Genomic DNA, 22445 nt, shown 5'->3' with positions numbered 1-22445 from the left:
ATGGGTTCGTGCCCCGGTCCGGGAAGATCCCACATGCCGCGGAGCGGCTGGGCCCGTGAGCCATGGCCGCTGAGCCTGCGCATCTGGAGCCTGTGCTCCGCAACGGGAGGGGCCACAACAGTGAGAGGCCTGCGTACCGCAAAAAAAAAAAAGGACTATCCATCATTATCCTAATAAATGGCCCCGGGACACACAGGGATGCAGGGATGTTAGCAGGAACGACGATTTCAGATCCCCCAGGAGCCAGAAATCACAGTGTCCTTGGACAAAAAATAAGCCACCTTCCCACCCCCGTCTCTGTGCAGAGCAGTCTCTGAATGTTCTTCTAGGGGTGACAATTCTGGAGCTGACAAACAGGCTGGCCCCTGCCCCTGCCCTGGCTGGTGGTCTTGGAAGGAAGTGAGACTCACAGGACCTGTTTCTTCTTAAAGAACCCAGGGACGGTGTCCAGAGCAAGTCCGTAGCAGCGAGGTTATCCCGGCTTCTGCCATCCTTTCAGCTAAGTGGGAGAAAGCGGCTAAAGGGAGGCGCCCCCTTATCCACAAGGGGCCGTCACTGTGGCCACTGAGAGTTGCGATTCTGCGGGTGAGAAATGAAGGCTCTGGAACAGAAACTGCTAGGGTGGAATCCAGAAGGTTCTAAGGGACCACGTGCTCCAGCCCTCTGTTCTGCAGGGAGCATGGTCAAAATGGCCCCTCTGGACCTGAACCACCTCCAAGCAATGCTGCCTGAGTGGGTTTGACTCACCTGATCTATCAGCCCCTGAAACACATCGATTTACTTGAGAATGTGTTCAGTGTGGAGCCAAGAGGACAGAGGTGATGACCGCTGGTGGTCTCACCCAACCTGGGACCCTAGAACTTCTCCCTGGAGACAGTGGCCCCAGCCCCTACTCCATGCCCAGCCACCTCAGACTGTTGTGGAGTTCAAACCCGCCTCCAGGTGTGGGTGAAGGCCATCTCACAGGGAGACTGCGAGAAAATTCATTACCTAATGTATGTAAACGAGCTTTGAAGATGAAAAGTGCAAACACACAGTATCCCTAATAACATCTTCAATACTTTTAGGGAGGCCCAGAGTCGCCGCTGAGCTCACCTTTAAGACGAGTCCTTGGGGAGTTGCTGGCAAACTCCCCAAGCCAATAGACAACATAAAATGACTTTTCACTCCTTTCATGCAGCCGAGCCCAGCTCTCCCCACCAATAAAAGGACCAGGATCAGAGGAGCCAGACGCATCCTCAGCAGTGCACCCGCCACCCCCGACACCCCAGCACGCTCAGCCTCCATCTGCTCAGACCCACACCATGACCTGCCGCTCCTACAGGATCAGCCCAGGATGTGGGGTCACCAGGACCTTCAGCTCGTGCTCAGCTGTGGCCCCCAAAACTGGCAGCCGCTGCTGCATCAGCGCTGCCCCTTACCGAGGGGTGTCCTGCTACCGGGGGCTGACGGGCTTCGGCAGCCGCAGCGTCTCAGCCCTGGGCTCCTGTGGGCCCTGCATAGCGGGGGGCGGCTTCCGCGCTGGCTCCTGCGGCCGCAGCTTCGGGTACCGCTTCAGCGGTGTGTGCGGCCCCAGGCCACCCTGCATCACCACCGTGTCGGTCAATGAGAGCCTCCTCGCGCCCCTCAACCTGGAGATCGAGCCCAACGTGCAGTGTGTGAAGCACGAGGAGAAGGAGCAGATCAAGTGTCTCAACAGCAGGTTCGCTGCCTTCATCGACAAGGTCAGTGAGGCCTGGGATGGTCCAGAGACGGCCCCAGCCCTGCCCTCCCCTCGGGAGGATCTGTAGGGGAGCCAGCATGGCAGCCAGCAGCGGGAGAGAAATGCAGACCAAAATGCGCGGAAGGATCCGTCTTCTCGTTTAATTCCTGCAAAGTATATCGGACACCCATTGTGGTCCAGAAATTGAGCCTATAGTCTAAAGTGTGTGTGTTTCCCGACACAAGACAGCATGGGAATATCAGAGCTGCTGCTGAAACACAGGGCACTGGGTACCGGAAGAGCGGGAGACAGTGGGGAGAGGAGACTCCTGCGGTGGGGCCGCTCTGGAAGTGGTTAGGGTGCTGCAGCTCCGGAAGTGGTTAGGGTGCTGCAGCTCCGGAAGTGGTTAGGGTGCTGCTCGGAGCCACGCTCCTCACCCTCGCTCTGCCCCTGCGCCGTGCGAGTCCTCATGCGGGCTGCTTGTCTGGCCTCACATGCTTGGTGTGAGGATTCACGGGGTTCATGCAGGGACAGTGCTGGCACACAATAAGTGCTTGATAAACGTTAGCTGTTAGCATTCTTTTCCAAGGACAGTAGTGGGCGAGGAGGTGTAACAGTTAACCAAGCAGGCTTGGCAGCCTCCTTCGTGGATGCAGAGCTGGGAATGGGGAAGGCAAGGCCGCCAGGATGGCGGGAGGAGGCCCACCAGTGCAGAGCGTGAGAAACCCGGAACTGCCCAGAGGCTGCCTCTCAGAAGGGCCACCTCTGCATCTCCCCTCATGTCGGCTCCTACTGTGTCGTTGAGGCCTTACTCCAGCTGAGGAAGGAGGACCAGGCTCTGGGGTCTGGAATCGGGGGCAACAGGGGGTACCTTCTTATTATCCCTTTTTCTCTTTAGTGATCTCAGTTAATCCTCAACATGGCTCAATGGAGTAGAAATTATCATCTTTATTTTTTGAATAACAAATTGAAGCCGAGAGTTTAGTGAGCAGCTTAGACAGACTATGGTGACAGGCAAGTGAAGGGGACTCAAGGGACATGAGATCCTGACTCCTTACTAATTATGAGACAATCAGTTAGTCACTTCATACCTTGGGGTCTCTGTTTCCGCTTTTGTACTATAGGAGAAATAAGATCTCCCCCCAAAGCGTCGTGAGAATTGAATAAAATTGATTGATAGGTACAGACATAGACAAAGATGTGTGTGTGTGTGTGTGTGTGTGTGTGTGTGTGTATCTTAGCACAAGTCCTGGCACCACATAGTAAATATTCAATAAATGTTTGTTGCATAAATGAATACATGAAGAATGACTGTAATTAACAAGTCATAGTTCAACTGATTGAGCACTTACTGTGTGTCAGAAACTGTTCTAAGCACTTTACATATAGTAACTTGTTCAATTTTTACAACTTTAAGGAAGGTACTATTATCATCTCTGTTTTGGAAATGAGAAAACCAAGCACCCAGAGGTTAGACAACTTGCTGTTACAGTGGCAGACCTGGGAGCTGAATCAGACCCTTGGCCTCAAGCCGGGGGCACTCACACCCACAGTGCCTCCCTTGGGGGCTGGGAGCAAGGCCCGCTGACTCGCAGACACTCCACGGCTCAGCCCTCGCCTGGCCCTGGCTGTTCAGAGAACATCAGAGCAGAGGGAGAGAGAGCTCTGGGGAGGCAGGCACCTCCCCAGCCTCCTCCTGAGTCTCTTTCTCCCACCCTGGGCGGCAGGTGCGCTTCCTGGAGCAGCAGAACAAGCTGCTGGAGACCAAGTGGCGGTTCCACCAGAACCGCCAGTGCTGCGAGAGCAACCTGGAGCCCCTGTTCCAGGGCTACATCCAGACGCTGAGGCGGGAGGCCGAGCGCGTGGAGGTCGAGAGCGGGAGGCTGGCCTCGGAGCTCAGCCACGTGCAGGAGGTGCTGGAGGGCTACAAGGAGAAGTGAGTGCGCCCGACCCAGAATAACAGGGGCAGTGGGAAAGCTCCACCCACAAGCCTCTTGAAGCAGCTTCATTAAGGTTCCTGCCTGTCTGTCAACAGGGGCTGCCTGGGACCCAAGGGGATGGTCAGGAGGGGCCTAGGTTTTTTCAGATTCTTTGGCTCCACCTCAACCCCGTGGAGGCCCGTGAGTCTCAGAGCCGTTTTCAGGGGAGGAAGGAAACCCACTCTGGGGTTCTACAGCTTTCTCGCTCCTCCACTCCCGCTCACCTTCATGACACGGGCTCCGTGCCCTTCCTGCCCGCGGCACCGCCTCTCTTTGGATCTAGGAAGCACAGATGATTTTAGACTTGGGGGATGGAGTGTTATTCATCCAGAGGCAGCAGGAGTGGGGTGGAATAAGCCAGGCTGGGACAGGGCTAGCCCACGAACAATGCCCTTCATCCCTTCTGAGCCCCGGAAGAGCTTGGCCAGGAGCTGAGATGGTTGCCAAGCCCCGACCCCTCACCTCCAGCCCCTGTCTCCCCCACCCCCAGGTATGAAGAGGAGGGGGCTCTGAGGGCCACAGCAGAGAATGAGTTCATGGTTCTAAAGAAGGTGAGGGGCTGGTCACAGGGCAGGGAGGGAGGGGCACCCTCTGTGCAGCCCGCACCGTGGTGGGTCACCACACCGACCCAGAGGCACCTTCCGGGGGCCTCTTCCCACATGCACACCCCCTCCTCTTCGGCCCACTGCCAGGACGTGGACTGTGCCTACCTGCGGAAGTCAGACCTGGAGGCCAACGTGGAGGCTCTGGTGGAGGAGTCTAGCTTCCTGAAGCGCCTCTATGACGAGGTGAGGAGGCCCTTGCCAACCAGCCAGGAAGCAGGGAGGGAAAGCGTGAGGACTGGGGGGAGGTGTTGTGTGCACGTTTGCCCCCTGAGTGGTGGAAGCATGTAATGAACGTGCACGCACAAGCAAGAGGGGCCTGTCGTGGAGCTGTCACAGACACGTGCAGGTAAGCCCCAAGGACGGCGGCGCCCGAGTGTGCTTGGGCCTGTCTGTGCCGGTGAGCCCCTGGGTGCTGCAGCGTGTGTGCCTGCGTGCTGGCCTTTGTGCGTGTTGGTCTCTACATGGATATGGAAGAGTGTATGTGGGAGTGGGGTAGGGTGGATTTCCAGTTAGAGAGGGGGTCTTAATTCCTGGACAGATCACTAGTCCCGGCATTCAGACCCCAGCTCTCTTGCTGAATGACTTTGAGTCGGGCCTTTTTCAAATGCTGGGCCTCAGTTTCCCCCTTTGTTAAGTCCTGGGCTACCCCCAGCTGACCTCCAAGGCCCCTCCCAGCTTTACTGTCTTATGATGTACCTGTATGTGAATGAAACGGAGTGGGAGTCATGTATCATACATGACCAGCGCCCACTCCAGGGAGTGGACATGGCCCCCAGGGGTGGAGCACGTGGCCCAGACAAGGCACCAGAACCACATGCATTGGCTCTTGGCCCCCCAGGAGCTCCAGGTCCTCCACGCCCGCATCTCAGACACCTCAGTCTTCGTCAAGATGGACAACAGCCGGGACCTGAACATGGACTGTTTCGTCGCCGAGATCAAGGCTCAGTACGATGATGTTGCCAGCCGCAGCCGGGCCGAGGCTGAGTCCTGGTACCGCAGCAAGGTGAGTGGCCCAGGACACCTGCCTCCTAGACACGGCACTGGGAAGGATGCGAGGTGTATATTAGAAAAGGATTCTTTTGTCTGGGGATTTTGATCTTTAGGGATGGTAAGAAAAGGACCGACAGATCTCAATTTGGGCGTCAGGGTGGGGCTGCCATGTCTGGCTGCACAGGCTGAGCACTGTACAACCTGTACGATCATCCGTGTTGTCCTGAATGGATGGGATGTCCCATCCTGAGCCTCAGGAGCCTCTCTGCTTCCCCCAAGTGCGAGGAGATGAAGGCCACGGTGCTCCGGCACAGGGAGATCCTGCGCCGCACCAAGGAGGAGATCGGCGAGCTGAACCGCATGATCCAGAGGCTGACGGCCGAGGTCGAGAATGCCAAGTGCCAGGTAGGGGTTCCGGGAGAGCTTGAATACCCAGCACAGGCAGACTGCAGCACCGGGCCCTTTGCCAGCAGGAAAGCGAAGGCCTGGCCCTAATCAGGCCTCAGAGTGTGCCCGTGAGGAAGCAGGGGTCCAGAGAGAGGGCAGGGCCCCTGGCACATCACGCAGCACTGGAGCTGGCATGAGCCGTATCACTGATGTTCCCCCTCCCTGGCCACCCTGCAACACCATCAAAGGAGAGGTGGTGAAAAGTGCCCATTCCTCCCTCGTGCTCATAGTCCCATTAACTACCTGTTTATAGGTAGTTAACCTACCTTTTCTCTGGGACCCTTGCCCCAGCTCCCTCCGCTCAGGGGAGCCAAGTTGCACCTTCTCTCTCTCTTCTGCTCGTCCTCACATCTCCTTCCCCACAGCGGGCCAAGCTGGAGGCTGCTGTGCCCAAGGCAGAGCAGCAGGGCGAGGCGGCCCTTAATGATGCCCACTGCAAGCTGGCCGGGCTGGAAGAGGCCCTGCAGAAGGCCAAGCGGGACATGGCCTGCCTGCTCAAGGAGTACCAGGAGGTGATGAACTCCAAGCTGGGCCTGGACATCGAGATCGCCACCTACAGGCGCCTGCTGGAGGGCGAGGAGCACAGGTGGGGCTAGGGGAGACCTCGGGGTCTAGAAGGAGGAGGCCCTGGTCCTCTGGCAGTGAATTTCGCTGAGCCCAAATGTGAGCTGTATCTCTGCCCACTGCTAGCCCAGCTCAAGCTTCAATAATAATGATAATTTACTGAATGCTTATTAGGCCTGTGCTAGGTGCTCCTTTTAATCCTCCCAGTCCAGTGAGGTAGGTATCATTTTTCCCATCCAAAGATAAGGAAAGAAGGCCCAGCGTTCAGTGACTTTCTCGTGGCCACACGGTTAACAAGCACAAGAGCCAGGACCTGCACCCAAGACATGTGGCTCTAAAATCCATTGTCTTCCAGTAGCTTCCTAGAGGAGACTGAAGCTTGGCCTGCCCCGGAGGCGGGTGCACTATAAGGATGACGCACCCTGTGGCTGTAGCTCTTCCTTGGCATCAAGCCCTTTCACACACGCTGCTGCATTCAATTCGACTCTCCTTTCTCTGAGCCTGATCGGCACTACCCAGGGTGGGCCACGCCATTCAGATTGGAGGCCACGGGTGGAGTTCGTAAACTCACTCACCTCTGCTGAAAATCAGAAGGCCTTGTCTCTGTGGTCAGAGAATAGTTAAAGAGAGTGAGCATTTAATAGAGACTTTGGGGGAGCACTTCCTGCCTCTTGGGGGTTGGATCTGTACACAGGAAGGCCCTCTCTGTGGCCAAGCAACCATCTGCCTCAAGGAATCCAGCTCAGTGCCCAGAATTAACGGAGTTTTCTTTCCCCTTAGGCTGTGCGAAGGTGTGGGCTCTGTGAATATCTGTAAGTACCGGCTTGAAGCACCCCTAGAAAAATGGCTTTGTGGATGGGCAGATCTGAACCTGACAGCCTAACCCACTAAACCCGGAATGTTCCGGGCCTGGGAGGGAGGGGGACTTTCATGCCCCCCTCCCGCCCCACTCTTCCCTGGAGGCACTAAACGAAGGCATAGTTGAGCGCCATCCACTGGTGGCGATGTGAACTGCAGGCCAGGGTAATAAGGGCACAGAAGCTTTGCCCCTCTGAGTGTAGGGGTCCTCGATTCCTTCTCACCCAGGTGCCCAAGAACAGCGGTCCCCAACCTTTTTGCACCAGGGATCAGTTTTGTGGAAGACAATTTTTCCATGGAGGCGGGGTGCGGGGGGATGATGGTGGAGTGATGTGGGGAGCAGCAGATGAAACATCGCTTGCTCACCCACGGCTCACCTCCTGCTGTGTGGCCCGGTTCCTAGGGGTTGGGGACCCCTGCCCTAGAAGGCTGAGATGCTGAGGAGAACAGGGTCTGAGTTATGAACCACTAAACCCCTTTGAGGAGGAGGAAGCTCCTGCGGTGCAGAAGCCCTTAGGGCCTGTCCTGGGGTTGGTGACATCACAACAGGCCACTCAGCCCTTCCTGTCCCCTCTCTTCCCACAGGCGTCAGCAGCTCCCGCGGTGGAGTCACCTGGGGGGCCTCATGTATAGCACCACCCCGGGCCGCCAGATTGCCTCTGGCCCCGTGGCCACTGGGGGCAGCATCACAGTGATGGCGCCCGAGTCCTGCGCCCCCTGTCAGCCCCGCGTCTCCAGCTTCCGCTGCGGGAGCAGGTCCGTCCACTTTGCCTAGAGTCCGAGGCCCCGCCTGCGTCCCCCAGGCACAGAATGGTGTGTGAATGGAAAATGTGTGCTTGCTGCCAGAATCCTCCATGTGTTCCTCCAAGGGAAAGACCCTCCACTGCTCTCCACCACCTTCTCATTTTAGGGAGTTGTTTCCTGGTTCTCCAACAGGCTTCAGTTAGAGAGAGTCATTCCCAGCCCTTTTACTCAATTCCGATTTGACTCCTAAATACCAGTGGCCAATTTGTATTATTCACCAGGCTCTCTGGGACCCTACTGGTCACCCAGGGCTGCTGGACATTGTGAAAATTTAACCTTCTCCTGGCACAAGGAATAAGCCTAACTATACAGCCTGGTCTCCCACAGCCTGAGAATCAGAGAGGAAGCAGCACCCCGCCACTTCCAGCAGCTCCCCTCTCCTGGCCGGGAAGGTCTCTGCAGGAAAGAATTGCCCCTTGGTCATTTTTGTTTGTGTTTTGCTTGTCTCTCTAACCAACTGCCTTCTTCTGGGTTAACCTGTTCCAGCCAAACTCCTCCTGTGACCTCCCAGTTGAGAGACCCATTATGGGGGAAATTCTTCTGACTTTGGACAGGTCTTGCTATTCAATACACTTTTATACATTTCAAAGAAAACACCATGGTTGCTCCAAGGTCACCCCCTGCCGGTGCAGGAGGGATCTGTCCAGTGCTGAGTGGGTGGGATGGAGCAGGTGAGGCCACTACCTGGGTCTCCCTCTTGCTATGACTGTCTCTGGATGCCTCGCCTTCTGGGTTGTCTCAAGCCTTGTTTCAATAAATGCTGCTGCTATGCAAAGACATGGGATCTTGTGAACAACACTGTCTCTATACCTGAAAAAAGTCCGACACTCGGAGCCCTCTGGCCCCATCTCCAGCTGGCCAGTCCTTTCCAACCCCATGCAGTGTTTCCCAGCCCTCCAGTGATTCTGCCTCTTCCTGTCCACTTCCATAGCCTGATTCCAGCTCAGACCTCTCAGGCCTGGACCACAGCTCCAGATCCCCACATGACCTCTTTCTCCCCACCCCACAAATCCCCTCCCCAGCAGCCAGAATCCCAGACTCATAGCTCTCATCCCCCACTGCCTGGTTCACACCACTTCCCAGCATATGCATGCGCTCCTTATGTCAGACACAGGCTCCTCCATCTCGTCTTTCCCCAGCTGCTCGTCAGCCCTGTGCAACCCCTCCACCCAGATGCTCACCTTCCCAGATGCAGGCTCTACCCAATGGAGACAAGTCCGCCGCCTGAGGCCTCCCAGTTCTATCCCACGTGGACACATAGGCTACCCTACACCCCTCCTCCCATTTGCCTTTGCTCAGCACTCCCTCTGCCTCCCTTCCCTCCCCTCCCTCCCCCCACACACACATCCCCCGCTTCCTGCCCCACAGTGTCTCAGACCCTGAGGATCTCTGGTTCTTTCTTTGTGGCTCGTGGCCAGGGATGTCACTGCGTATGTCTGGACACTGGATCAAGCTGGAAGTTCCTGGAGAGTAGGAAGTGTCTCCCCCTGGCTCTGACCCCCAACCAAGTCCCAGGATGGGGCTCCAGAACGTGTCAGGCCTGAGATGGTTGGATGAACTCAGGCAGCTGGTAGGGCAGGAGGTGTAGACATCAGCCTTCTTGGGCTCGCCTCCATTTCTCCATTAGGAGAACAGACTGGCCATCGCTATTCCAGGCAGATGTCCCCCTGCCGGCCTCCTCTGCTGCCCCATCCCCCAGCCTGTCCCTGGGAGGCGATGTTAAGGGCCTGTGCATTCTGATGAATCCTCATCTCAGACCCAAAGAACTGTGACTCCACTGGAGGCCTCTCCCGAGTGCTCAGTCTGCTGCTGTCTGAGGTTTGCCAGCTGACGCCAGACAGGCCTCCTCCAAGTTTCTGGCCCCCTCTCCTTCTTTCTACCATCTCTCTGGGCTTCAAGGGCATGGTCACACTCACAATAGGCCAACGTTCAGTTTAAGGCACATCATTCATCCACAGGAAAGGTTAAGTCTCCAGGGCTGAAACGTCAGGAGATCAGAATTTGAGCATCAGCTCTGCCATGTCTCAGAGAGACGCTGGGCAGGAAGTGGCCTCCATGCTCTGGGCGTCAGCCTGGGGGCCTGTGCAGTGAGTCTGTGCTTGGGGAAAACACCTTGATGTTACCTTGGGTCTGGGCCAAGCATAACTAAAATGCCAAATCTGATATCCAAAAATATGACACCGTGCATGGAAAAGTCAAACAACCAGGAGCTGGGAGATATCGATAAGCTTTTTAATAAGTTTCCATGTTTTGCGTGCACGGCAGCCCAAGGTGCCTTCGACTTATGAAGATGAAACCTCTCCCCACCACCCTCCTGGCAGCCAACAGCAAAAATGCAGAGCAAGCTCTTCTCTTTTCAAAGGATTCTGGGTCTCCCACAGCTCTCTCCTGAGAAAAGAGCTATTCCCTGCAGAAAGCCAAGGGCACGCTCCGAGAGTAACTGAGGATTAAAGTTTCATTAGAAAAAACAAAAACTTTAAGGAGAAGACAAGTGGTCTGAATCCCTCAATCAAGAACAAGCCAGGAGAGCGAGGGGCCCAGGCAATAATGAGGCCCATGTTGGTGGCTCCAGGGCTCTTTTTTTTTTTTTTGAAACTCCACAAACCAAGCTGGGACCCCCATCTAGAGAAAATCAGACCTTCTATCCACATTCTACTCCTATGCAAACATTCAATGCCCCTCCCCAAAATACACAGGATCTGCAAAGGATAAAGAAGTGTGGATTATAGTGCTTTCAAAAAATCAGGTAAGCTCGGGCTTTGGGGTCTTCTTCGCTCCTTTCGGAGGCCACGAGTGCTCTTCCAGCAAGTCTCTAATCCCCTCTGCTTTGGACCATCCTCACAAACACCCACACCCAGGCTTCTCCTTCTCCCGGCCCTGCTGTTGCCAACTGTTCCCTGCTTCAGTCCTCGGGATCTCGGGAAGTACAAACTGGAGACGTTACCCACCGGAACAAGCATGGTGAGAAATGCTGGGTAATCACGTGATCAAGGAAATCACAAAGTGTAACCCTCTTTGGAATGGACAGGGACATTGGAAATGACCATCTGGGAATCACCTCTTGTCTGGCTACCCCGCTCTTATACCCTTGGTGCTACTGAAGAGCGGTGGTGACAGGCAAGTAGCCAGGGAAGGGAGTGGGTCAAGGGAGCATTCAGAAGATGAGCTTTTGCATTAAATATGGAGGAAACACTAGCGGCACAAATATGCATATACACACCCTCCACCGCCACCATCAGAAAGGAGAGGTAGACCCTCCCCCATTTCTACCACCCCCCCTTCCCCAGCTCCATCCTGGTACAACACCTTTCCCTCCGCAGAGCAGATCTAGCGGCCTTTTGAACCTGATTTTCTCCCCAGCTCAAACTTGGTGGAGTCCAGACCATGCTGTGCCCAAGATACAGCCCCTGCAGGACCCTCTAAGCCCAGGAGGCAGAGACTAGGTGGACACCACATGAAGAAAGATCTGGAGAAAGATCCCAGAGTCCCAGGGGACCAATGTGCCCCTTGGGGACACCTTCTGAAGTCAACCCTGGCATTGCCAGGGAGAACTACTCAAAGGTTTTTCTATATCTTCAGATCAAATATGTATTCTTGTGACAAAATATCTTCTACCAAATCAGGCCTTTTTTTTTTACATCTTTATTGGAGTATAATTGCTTTACAATGGTGTGTTAGTTTCTGCTTTATAACAAAGTGAATCAGTTATACATATACATATGTTCCCATATCTCTTCCCTCTGCATCTCCCTCCCTCCCACCCTCCCTATACCACCCCTCCAGGCGGTCACAAAGCACCGAGCTGATCTCCCTGTGCTATCCCTTTTTATAAATCCCAAATAACATGAGGTGAGAGAAGTAAGAGATTTTCCTATAAAACAAGTGAAAGAACGTTGTCCACCAGAAACCCCTCTCTCCATCTTATCACATCCAGGGGGACACCCTTTGCATCTGAGGGGACTCTGAACAGACTTCCCTGGTGGGACTTCTTGAGGACTGTCAATTCAAGAATATGCCGGAGACAGAGGTCCCCAATCAACTGTCTCTGTCCAGGCCATCAGGGCACATGTCCTCCCACCAGAAGTCTGAGTTTTAATTCTGGATCCCCACATAAGTGGCATGTGTGAATCAGATATAGTCCCTCTGCCACTACAACAGGAGGAGTTTGCAGTGGGTGCCTGACTATACTTAGAGTTGTTATGAATCAGGGACTTCCAAGTGCCTCGAGCTTTTCCTCTTTCTAAACGAGAGTGCGGGAATTCCCTGGCTATCCAGTGGTTAGGACTCAGCACTTTCACTGTCGTGGGTCCGGATTCAATCCCTGGTCAGGGAACTAAGATCCCACAAGCCATGTGGCACAGCCCAAATAAAAGTAAAAATTTAAAAAATAAATGAGAGTGCAGACTATGGCTATCCCACCCCATCTCACCATTGCATGATGGGTGTGGTGGACATAGATAATTTCCATTTAACTCACAGGACTTCAGACTGAGGTAGACCATCATGGGGGAGCTGCAACAAAAGAACCCTATCCCACGAGCCTCACGTGTAACTGGATTGAATCCAAATAGCAAGATCCTGAAATTCAAGCTGGTATAATAATGGGGAGAAATCTGGGGGGATCTCTGGAAGGGTGAGCATATGTTGTTTGTGAGAGGGACATGAATTGTTGTGACCAGAGAGTGCGCTGTGGGATCTAGTCTCCACATGTGGCCCCATCAATTCCTTCCCTCTCTGCACATCACGAGGAGGAGCCTGTTTCCTCTCCCCTTGAATCTGAGCCGGCCCGGTGACTGCCCTGCCCAGTAGAATATGGTGGAAGTGAACGTCTGAGCTCAGGCCTAAGGAGGACTGGCTGCTTCTGCTTCCCACCTTCCTTCTTCTTGGAACCCAGCCACCAGGCTGTGAGGAAGCCCAAGCAGCTACATGAGAAAGGCTCATATGGAGGACAGCCAAGTCTCTGGATGCCAACTGTCAATGTATTTTCTCTCAGCTCCGGACTCACCCGTCATTGCCGGCTCTGTGAACGTTTAGAGGGGCCCTGTCAATATTTTCCTTTGTTCGCTGGCACAATATTAAGCTTTGTCAGTAGAGGACGCTGGAGAGAGATTGCAGGAGGAAGGGGCTTTCCTTCCTGGTTCCAGGTTCCTCCTGGCACATTCTGGCCGCACCCACAGTTTCTCCAGAACTGCTCCTGCCGTGCAGTGGCTTCACTGCCGCAGTGCACAGTAGTCAGCAGTATCCTGTGGCCAGCGGCTTCCAATATCCTTCTCAGGTGGTTTTGAGGTGGAGACATGTCTTCTTGAACAGGTTTCCCTAGCTTTCCCTGGATCTGAGGTCCAGATCTTGGCCACAGGGGGTCCACTTCCTTGGGTGCACTCTCTCAGGCCTAGGGGTAGGGGCTGCTCCTTATATCTGCAGCTCCTGTATGCTTTATTTTTTCTTAATAAATTTATTTATTTTATTTATTTATTTTTGGCTGCATTGCGCCTTTGTTGCTGCATGCGGGCTTTCTCTAGTTGTGGCGAGTGGGGGCTACTCTTCGTTGCAGTGCGCAGGCTTCTCATTGCCGTGGCTTCTGTTGTTGTGGAGCACGGGCTCTAGGCACGCGGGCTTCAGTAGTTGTGGCTTGCAGGCTCTAGAGCGCAGGCTCAGTAGTTGTGGCGCACGGGCTTAGTTGCTCCGCGGCATGTGGGATCTTGCCAGACCAGGGCTCGAACCCGTGTCCCCTGCAATGGCAGGCGGCTTCTTAACCACTGCGCCACCAGGGAAGTCCAGCAGCTCCTGTATGCTTTAGATTTTTTGCTTCTTACTAGCCAGTCTCTCATTACTCAATCCCGTTATCGTTAATGATTATTTATATTAAACTTCATCTGTTCAAATTATCGTCTCCTGATTAGGCCCTGACTGACACGTCCTGGCCAATAGCTCCAGCTGAACTCATAGCTGGTGGCTAGTACCAAGTCCAGCTCCATGGAAGGAGGTCATTTTGGACCTTCCAGACATCCTAGCATCCCAAACAACATCACATAAAGTAGAAGAGCTGCCCAGTAAGCCCATCAAATCATGAGAAATAATAAAGCATTATTGTTTCAAGCCTCTAAATTTTGGAGTGATTCGTTATGTGCAATAGATATCTGAAACCTCCCTACAACCCAGGAGGCATCATTATTCCATCTTACAGATGGAGAAGCTAAAGCTCAGTGAGGATCAATGACTTGCCCACAATTACAGAACTAGTAAATGGCTGAACCAACATTCAAACATAGGTTTGTATTAACCAAAATCTTTTAAATACATAATCTCACTTAGGCGGCCAGAAGGGACCTTAGGAATAATGTCCAACATCCCTCATTCTATAGCCAAAGAAACTGAAGCTCAGAAGGTGGAAGCAATTTGCCCAAAGTCACGCACTTAAGAAATGGCAGAATCGGGACTCTGAACTAGAAGCCTGGTTCTCCTGACCCAAAGCTCTTCGTCTCCCTCACACTGTCGTCCCACATGTCTTCCTTCACCCATTTCCTCATGTACTTTCCCCCTCCAGGAATGTCCCCAGCAGGGTGGAGGGGACGATCACCCTGGTTGAGAAGCCCTAGGGCACATCTGGCCATGTCTAGGGACACCTTTGGTTGTCACAATTGGAGGTGAGGAGTACTACTGGCTTCTAGTGGGTAGAGGCCATTGCTACTGCTAAACATCCTACAATGCACAGGACGTTCACCCCCCAACAAAGAAGTCTCCAGCCCAAAACGTCAATAGTGTTGAAGTTGAGAAACCTTGGTCTATAGAAACCCATAACCACACAAGGCAGGGAGGGATTCCCTGCCTCCCTGGGTCTTCTCTTGTTCTTCCAAGCCTCAGGTTGCTCAAGGCCAGGTGGGCAGCTTCTACTGCAGTCATTTTCACCTACTGAAAAGTAACTAAGTGCATGAGAGGTCCTGAAGAAATCTCTGGCAGGGAGCACCTATCACAGGAGGGCCCTGGCGTTTGCAAGATTCTGAGGCACCAGGTTGGATTAGTTACAATTAGTTTATTGGAAACAAAGAGTGAAATAAAGGCAAACAAACTTGCAGGCAGTTGACTCACCGGCTTTTATAGAAGCCTCCGCAGGCGTTCCTGGAAGGTGATGGGCTCCCCTCCAATGGGTCGCATCCCTCACAGAGTTACAGGAAAACCACCATCAGTGTTCTTCATCTCCATTCCATAGGTACAAGCACACTGGCAGATTCCCCAGGATGCGCAGATGGGGAGATTCTGGGGTCTGTCCTGTTCCTCTAAGCTTAGATGAAGGGATCAGGCAAGACCAATGAATCCAGCAAAAAACAGAAGGCGGGAGAAAGGATGAATCCTCAGAACAACAAAACGACTACTAGGAAAGACTACAGAAAGAAGCCAAGGTGCGCCCCAGCCTCACTGGGGCTCAGGTGCCGGGGGATGGCACACAGAGGGAGCAGCTAGGGAGCAGGAGAGGCAAAAGGTACACATCTGGAGCCTGTTCTCGGGAGGCCAGCAGCCGGCGGCGCGTGGGGCCACGGAAGGGGCGTTCCGCTTGCAAGAGGTCCTGGCTGGGCGGAGGGCGACCCTAGCACCTCTTAGAGCCCACGATGCTGCGGCCCAGCCCGGAGCAGGGGCCGTAGGCGTCGGCGGTGCCCACCACCACGTTGTCGCTGCAGGAGGCGCTGCAGACGCTGGTGGTGACAGCAGGGGCAGCGCCAGAGGCGCAGAGATCGCCACAGACGACGCCACCGCAACAGCTACTGACGCCTGGATGGGGGGAGAACAGGCAGAGACGCGGGTCAGGCACTGCCACAGCCAGAAGGCTTGGGGCAGCGAAAATGCCCCCTCCCCAAAGGCACTGTGACCACCCAGCTGGAGAAGGGGGCGGGGCGGCTACTTACAGACATTCACAGCCCCGACGCCCTCGCACAGCCTGCGGGGAAAGGAAAAGAGAAAGGTCAGTGCCCTGAAAAGCCACTGGACCACACACAGCCAAGGTGAAGGGTGAGGTCCCCCACCTTCCTTCTGAGCACTTGCCCAGGGGAAGGGGCGATTTAGCGGTAGCCGGGTCACTGTACGGGTTCTGGAAACAGATCACCTGGTGTGCTGGCTCTCCACCCCTTATTAGCTGAGCAGCCTCAGAAATGCCCTCCCTCAGCCTGACTCCTCCTGGGGAAAATCTACTCCCTGATCTGTTGTGAGAATGAACTCAGAATACGCCTATAAGTGCACAATGCCTGCCACAGAGTAAGCACTTCAAAAACGGTAGCTGCTACTCTTTGTTTCGGTTCTTACGGACTTGTAAATGCAACTGAGGTGCAGCAAATTAAAATTCCTGAATCTGGTCTGATTGGCGTCACTAAAATGCGAGTCTCGGGAAGACAGAATTTTTTGTCTATTCTTTTCCCCATTGCAGACAGTGCCCCAAACGATGCCTGGCTCGATAAATAACTTGCATGAATGAATGGGATGTTAGAACCCATTGAGAGCAGGCTCAGAGACTAGCTACACCAATTCCCTCACTTAACAGGTGGAGAAACTGAGGCCCAGAGAGAGGAAATAACCAGTGCCGGAGGCAGGGATATCACTCCTGCCACCTAACTCCACCCAGCCCGTGTTTCCTTCCCACACAACGCTCTCTCCTTAAGGAAAACACACAGAGTCCCTCCGAGGGACCGTGGCAAAGGGTTGTCAATATCACCTTCAGAAATGTGGAGAATCCGCAGCCCACCATCTACCGTCCCATGCCCAGGTTTCCTAGGGAACCCGCACCAAAGCTTCGGAGTTCATTCCAAGAGCGCTTTGTGGCAAAGGGGTGGACCTCTCTGTTTCCAGTGCTACTGTTTCCAGTGTCTCTCCAGCATTCAAACTCAGTCTTGAAAAATTCTCCCTCCTAGAATTCTGCCCCAATGAAACTACCCAGGCCCAGAGAGCCCCAGTGCCTCTGAAATCTCCAAGGCAATTACTTGAGTTTGTTGCGGGTCTCACATGTGATCGCTTTGATTCCAGCTACCAAACCTGTGTCCTCATTTCCCCAATACACAGGATGCTCCCTCTGCATCCTCACTCGACTCTGCCCAGGACCAAGGGCCCGGCTGGATGTGAGAAGAGGAAGGCTCAGGGTAAGAGCACCTGACTAACCTGCGGAAAGAACCAAAGGCAACACCCCGGGACTCTTGTCCTCATAGGAGCTGTTCAGCCGCCCCCCTCCAGCTGAACATAGAAGGCTGAAGCCCAGTGGGTCTCCCCACGCCCCCAAAACAAGCAACAAGCAAAAATGCCCAGACCAGGGCAGCTGCTTCAAGAGACCAGTCCCTGCTGTCTGGCTATCCTTAGTCCCGCTTGCTGCAATGGACGACCACTTAGGGGTGCTCACTGTGGTTAAAATATATAGTGTGTGTTGATACAATCCCCTATTGAAGCTGTCATTTGGGGAGAAATCTGAACTCCCAGGTCCGGGACCAGGACCAGGCTTGAAAAGAGAGCTGGAACCCTGAGGGGCATCTGCAGTGAGGGCCCGGGACGGAAGAGGCACTATACAGGGAAGGTGGCCCAGCCCAGACAGGGCTTCTCAGGAAAAGCAATGACTATGGCCTTGACTCCGGGCTCTGAGAAACAGATTTGCAAAAGGCACCAATCTCAGATCGGCACCTAAGTGGGCATGAGAGACTCAAATGGGGCTAGAAACATACCTAATGAATAACTCAAATTACCTTTCCAGTTGCAGGATGGGGAGGTTTGGACACAGGAGTCAAGTAGGAATGTGAGGGACAGCACACTGAGAACCCAGGCAGGGCTGAGAGAGAAATTTGGCTACTGTACCCACCTGTGCTCCTCGCCCTCCAGCAGGCGCCTGTAGGTGGCGATCTCGATGTCCAGGCCCAGCTTGGAGTTCATCACCTCCTGGTACTCCTTGAGCAGGCAGGCCATGTCCCGCTTGGCCTTCTGCAGGGCCTCCTCCAGCCCGGCCAGCTTGCAGCGGGCATCATTAAGGGCCGCCTCGCCCTGCTGCTCCGCCTGGGTCACAGTGGCCTCCAACTTGGAGTTCTAAAGGCCCAGAAGAGAACAAGGTGGGTTATGGTCCCTGGGTCTCTGTGTCCACTTCCTGGACACATCCAGTCTCTCCTGGCCAGCTGGGATCACCCCAGGAACAGGTCTCTCCTCTTCATCACCTGGGTTTCCTTAAGTGACCACAACCTGGGACTCAGGTCATGCAGATGGGCTGGAGAATGAATGGTGAGATCCAGTTGGGTGCACACACTGCCTGTGGCACCCTGGGTGGGCCTCAAACGACCCCTACCTGGCACTTGGCATTCTCGACCTCGGCCGTCAGCCTCTGGATCACGCGGTTCAGCTCGTTGATCTCCTCCTTGGCACGGCGCAGGGTCACCCCATGCCGGAGCACCGTGGCCTTCATCTCCTCACACTGGAGGGAAGCAGAGAGGCTCATGAAACTCAGGATGGGACATCCCACCCACTCAGGACACAACAGATGATTTGCAGATTGTACAGTACTCAGCCTGTGCAACCATACGCGGCAGCCACGTCCTGCTACTATAACCTGAGAGGGGTCTGCACTTCTTTCACCACCTCTAGGAATCAGAGTCCCCAGACAAAAGAAGCCGTGTTAATATATACCACCCATCCCTCCCACCATGTCTAGGAGGCAGGTGCCCTGAGACACTCACCTTGCTGCGGTACCAGCTCTCAGCCTCAGCCCGACTGCGGCCGGCAATGTCGTCATAGTTCGCCTTGATCTCGGCCACAATGCTGTCCATATTCAGGTCCCGGCTGTTGTCCATCGTGACGATGACCGAGGCGTCTGAGATGTGAGTGTGGAGAACTCGGATCTCCTGCAGATGGTGGGATGGGAGGATGCGTGTGGTTTACACCATCCCCTCCCCCACCACAGTGAGAGACCTAAGCTTACAGTTTGTCGGTAGCCTTGGAAGATGTCAGAACACATCCATTTTGGTCTGTGCCATCCATCCAGTGTGGATCGGTTGGGCCTTGAACGGTAAAAGGCTGGGTAGGAACCAAGGCTCTGCCGTGAATAGCTCTGTGTGATCTAGGGGCAAAGCAGTTCACTCCTCTGGGAAATGGATTAAGCCTCTTCTTCCTAGTGCTGCCGTGGAGTATTACAGAAATGTGCACATGCTCAGTAGACCCAGAGCACAGAGCAGATGTGTTTACCGTAATCATTAAGAAGCAGCAGGCTCTGGGACTGCATTTCTTTTTTCAGAGCTCACACTGTGACCCACCAATAGGGACGACCAGAATTTTAATGAGACAGATTAGGACAAAATCAAGTAGAGTAGAATATAGTAGAAAATATTACAGTGTAACTTCTGTAGTAAAAGTAACGTTTCAGGATCTTTTGTTTCAATAGCATGTGATATGTATGTACGGGTGTACTTAGTCATTATGCAAAGTTATTTCTTAATATAATTGAAACTAAAACGTTTAAGTACATGGTTTATCAGTTAAGAACACAGACCCAGATTCCAAACTGCCTAGTTTCAAAGTCCAGCGCTGCCACTTTCTAGCTGTGTAACCTCAGGCAATTACTTAACCTCTCCGTATCTCATTTCATGATATGTAAAATGGGGATCATAGTACCCACCTCATAAAGTTCTTATGAGGATTAAAAGAATTCATCGGTGTCAAGCACTTAGAACAGAGCCTGACACACTCTAAGTATGTAATCATATTAGTGGTCGGTATCGGTGCTGCTGCTGTAGTTGTAGTGGCAGGTTGGACGCGGAGACAGAGATACGTGTTATTGTTGCTGCTGCTGTGGATGTATCAGCAGGTGTGATGGAATATACCTACCCACATTCCTAAACCACCTATGTAAGATTCCCACTAATGGTGCCTATCTGAAAAGACTAATAGAAGGATTAAATTTAAAAATACATGGACAATGCTTAACTCAACACCTGGCACATAGCAAGTGCTCAATAAATGTTATCAACTATTATTCTACCATGGAGGTCAGTCCAAGGGGCAGGGAGGACTGGAGACCTTTGACCATCGTCACTTCCTTTACCCTGGAAAAGAACCCCAAATCAAGCATCCATCCTCAAACCCAACTGCCCCAGGGATGGCCCAATGAGAATCTCTCCTCTTAGGCAAAGGGAAAATGTCACCAATCCTTGGGCAACCACACTACTGAATGAAGAGAAAAGCTTGGACAGTCCAAAAAGTCTGTTCTCTGTAGTAACTGATAAATGTGTGTGTCTTATTTGGCCTTATTGGAAGTCCTCAGCCATAATTCAATGACATGCTCATTCATCTTGCTTTTTTGCCTGATTCTGAAAACTCCTGATTGGTCAGTAGCCCAGGGATACCATGGGGTTGAGAGTGGGGGATTTGCCATTGATAATCCATCCGAGTATAATGGAATTCCAAAGAGAGCAAGAGAAGTCAGGCTTTCGCTGCGACTGGAAAGACAGAAGTTGGATTTGAGGAAAGACTTGCCAGAGGGGGTCAAGTAGTCGTGGTTTCCTAAGGAGCTTGCATTGTGTCTCCCATTTAGGGAAGCTTTATGTAAAAGAGAAACACTGTTTATTCTGGAGTGGCTATCATGTTTGTGGAGACAGGGCGAACCAAAAGACCTTCATATCTGGAGATCACAGCCTCTTCTTTTAGCCCAAGTAGATCTTGTTTCAAGGGTTGCCTGGAAAGAAGGGGTAAATCAGGTGGTTTTAACATTGAGAAGTTCTTGTTCAAGACTCCCTTCAGTCCATCCTGCTCCTCTGGGGATGTTATAAGATTCCCCAAAATGGATGATGGCTTAAACAAGGTAATATCTTGTTGCGGGATTCAGGGATTCTGTGATTGATGTGTCCCTGCAATACGCTGAACCCTGTCTTAATTTTGGAGGGAGGCAGGAAAACACTAAGAGGAAGGAGACATGGATTCTGGAGCTCCTGATCTGATGAGGAAGACAGACCCAGAAGATCCTGAGAAAGTCCAGAAGTCTGAAGAGGGCTGGGTTTTAGCTACACCATCAGATGCTCAGAAGCACAAGGCCTACTGAGAGTGCCCATTCTGAGGCAATGTGAAAGACAGCTGGTCTGATGAGAAAGGCAAGAAAGGCTCCCTGGAAAGGGTGAGGACAGGCTTCAGTAAGGCAGCAGGAGGGACAGTGTTGGTAACAAGATGTACATGGAGCTATTTCAGAGAGTGGACGGTAGGGGCAGCTGAGGGACCTTGCAGAAGAGGAAGGGATCATGAGATGCTGTGACAGTAGAGAGCCAGTTGAGACAGAGACCTCAGAAGCAGGGCCCATGTCATTCTTCTGCCCCCCGGCTAGAGGCTGGGAAGCAGCCTGTGGACTCTACACCTGGAAGATACCAAAACTGCACTCTAGGCTCGCAGGTATCCAAGAGGTCGTGCCAGAGCTCTGCCTTCTCACCAAGACAGCCCGAGACAGTGGCCAATTATCCATGAGAACTCACCGGAGGAGGGAGGGCCAAAGGCCATCCTGGAGAGTCTGGCAGAGGATGAAGCCTGACTCAGGAGCTCCACCCTTGACAAGGTCCATTCCCACTAACCAGGCTGAGCCCCTGCACCTCCCCCAGCCCACGTCTCTGCCCCATGAAGGTTCATTTCTTTAGAGCTGGAGACGAGGTTGCCCACCCCTTCAGGTAGGTCTACACCTTGTCCTCAGTGCTGTGCCCCTTCCCCCATCAACCTCATCCTCCTCTGCTCTTCCACCCCTGGAGTGTCTCCCCACCATTCTCCCATGGGTCTTCTCCCTCTTTTCCTCCACTGTCCTCCACTTCCCTCCCCTCCTCTCTGTCTCCCCCAATCTGCCCTCCCTCCCATTCTCCTCAACCCCCAGCCAGTCTCCATCCTTCTTCCAAGGGACCCTGGAGAGTAATTGTCTAACACCAAGCATCTTCTTCCTCCTTTTATCTAGAAATCTACCTTCCATCCACTTCTCTCTTTCTTTCCCCAACCCTACCCCACCTCTACTCTGACCCGTGGCGTTCAGAATTCTTGCCCTTGTTGGTTGCTTTTCCCTACCACCCCATCATCACTCAGGTCAAGGACTCAGGTAAAGAACACATCTACTCACTGTGTCTTTCCTTCAGGCCCCAGCCAGGATCTCTCCCCACCCCATCCCTAGCCCCAGGAATGGCTGCCCTCTGGTCTGCTTCATCTGGTCCCCACCCCATCTTACCAAAAAGCTTTGCATAATTAACCATCAAGCTTTTATGGCTCCATTACTCAGCACTTAATATGCAGCTGGTATTCATATCATTCACTTAAGAAATATTTATTGAGCACCTACTATGTGCCAAGCCCTTGGAATATAGCCATGAACAAAACATTTGTACCCATTGGTGTGCGGCAGGGTTTGCATTTTTGTTCATGATCTAGGTATACGTTCAGCTTTTCTCTTAGAACTGGAAGCTCACATCAAATAAGGGTGAGTTCATCCTCTGGCCCTGAACCCTGAGAGCACACTGAAGGACCCTGAAGAGGTAC

The 22445-nt window shown here is 53.2% G+C and overlaps 2 protein-coding genes across 2 annotated transcripts; one reads left to right on the top strand and one right to left on the bottom strand.

Moving 5' to 3' along the window:
* Nucleotides 1-1304: 1304 nt before the first annotated feature.
* Nucleotides 1305-8703, top strand: LOC132434547 (keratin, type II cuticular Hb5-like). The gene is given in 10 exon segments (XM_060026235.1): nt 1305-1724; nt 3430-3638; nt 4172-4232; nt 4374-4469; nt 5125-5289; nt 5556-5681; nt 6089-6309; nt 7068-7099; nt 7731-7757; nt 7760-8703. Coding segments are annotated over 10 exon segments (1518 nt in total). The 3' UTR covers nt 7921-8703.
* A 6828-nt stretch (nt 8704-15531) lies between these two features.
* On the bottom strand, nt 15532-19980 carry LOC132434297 (keratin, type II cuticular Hb6-like). The gene is given in 6 exon segments (XM_069541234.1): nt 15532-15713; nt 17773-17827; nt 17829-17993; nt 18247-18372; nt 18635-18799; nt 19933-19980. Coding segments are annotated over 6 exon segments (741 nt in total).
* Nucleotides 19981-22445: the final 2465 nt, after the last annotated feature.

This window comes from Delphinus delphis, chromosome 11, assembly GCF_949987515.2.
Source record: "Delphinus delphis chromosome 11, mDelDel1.2, whole genome shotgun sequence".
NCBI lineage: Eukaryota > Metazoa > Chordata > Mammalia > Artiodactyla > Delphinidae > Delphinus > Delphinus delphis.
This window is presented reverse-complemented; position numbering and strand designations above follow the sequence as displayed.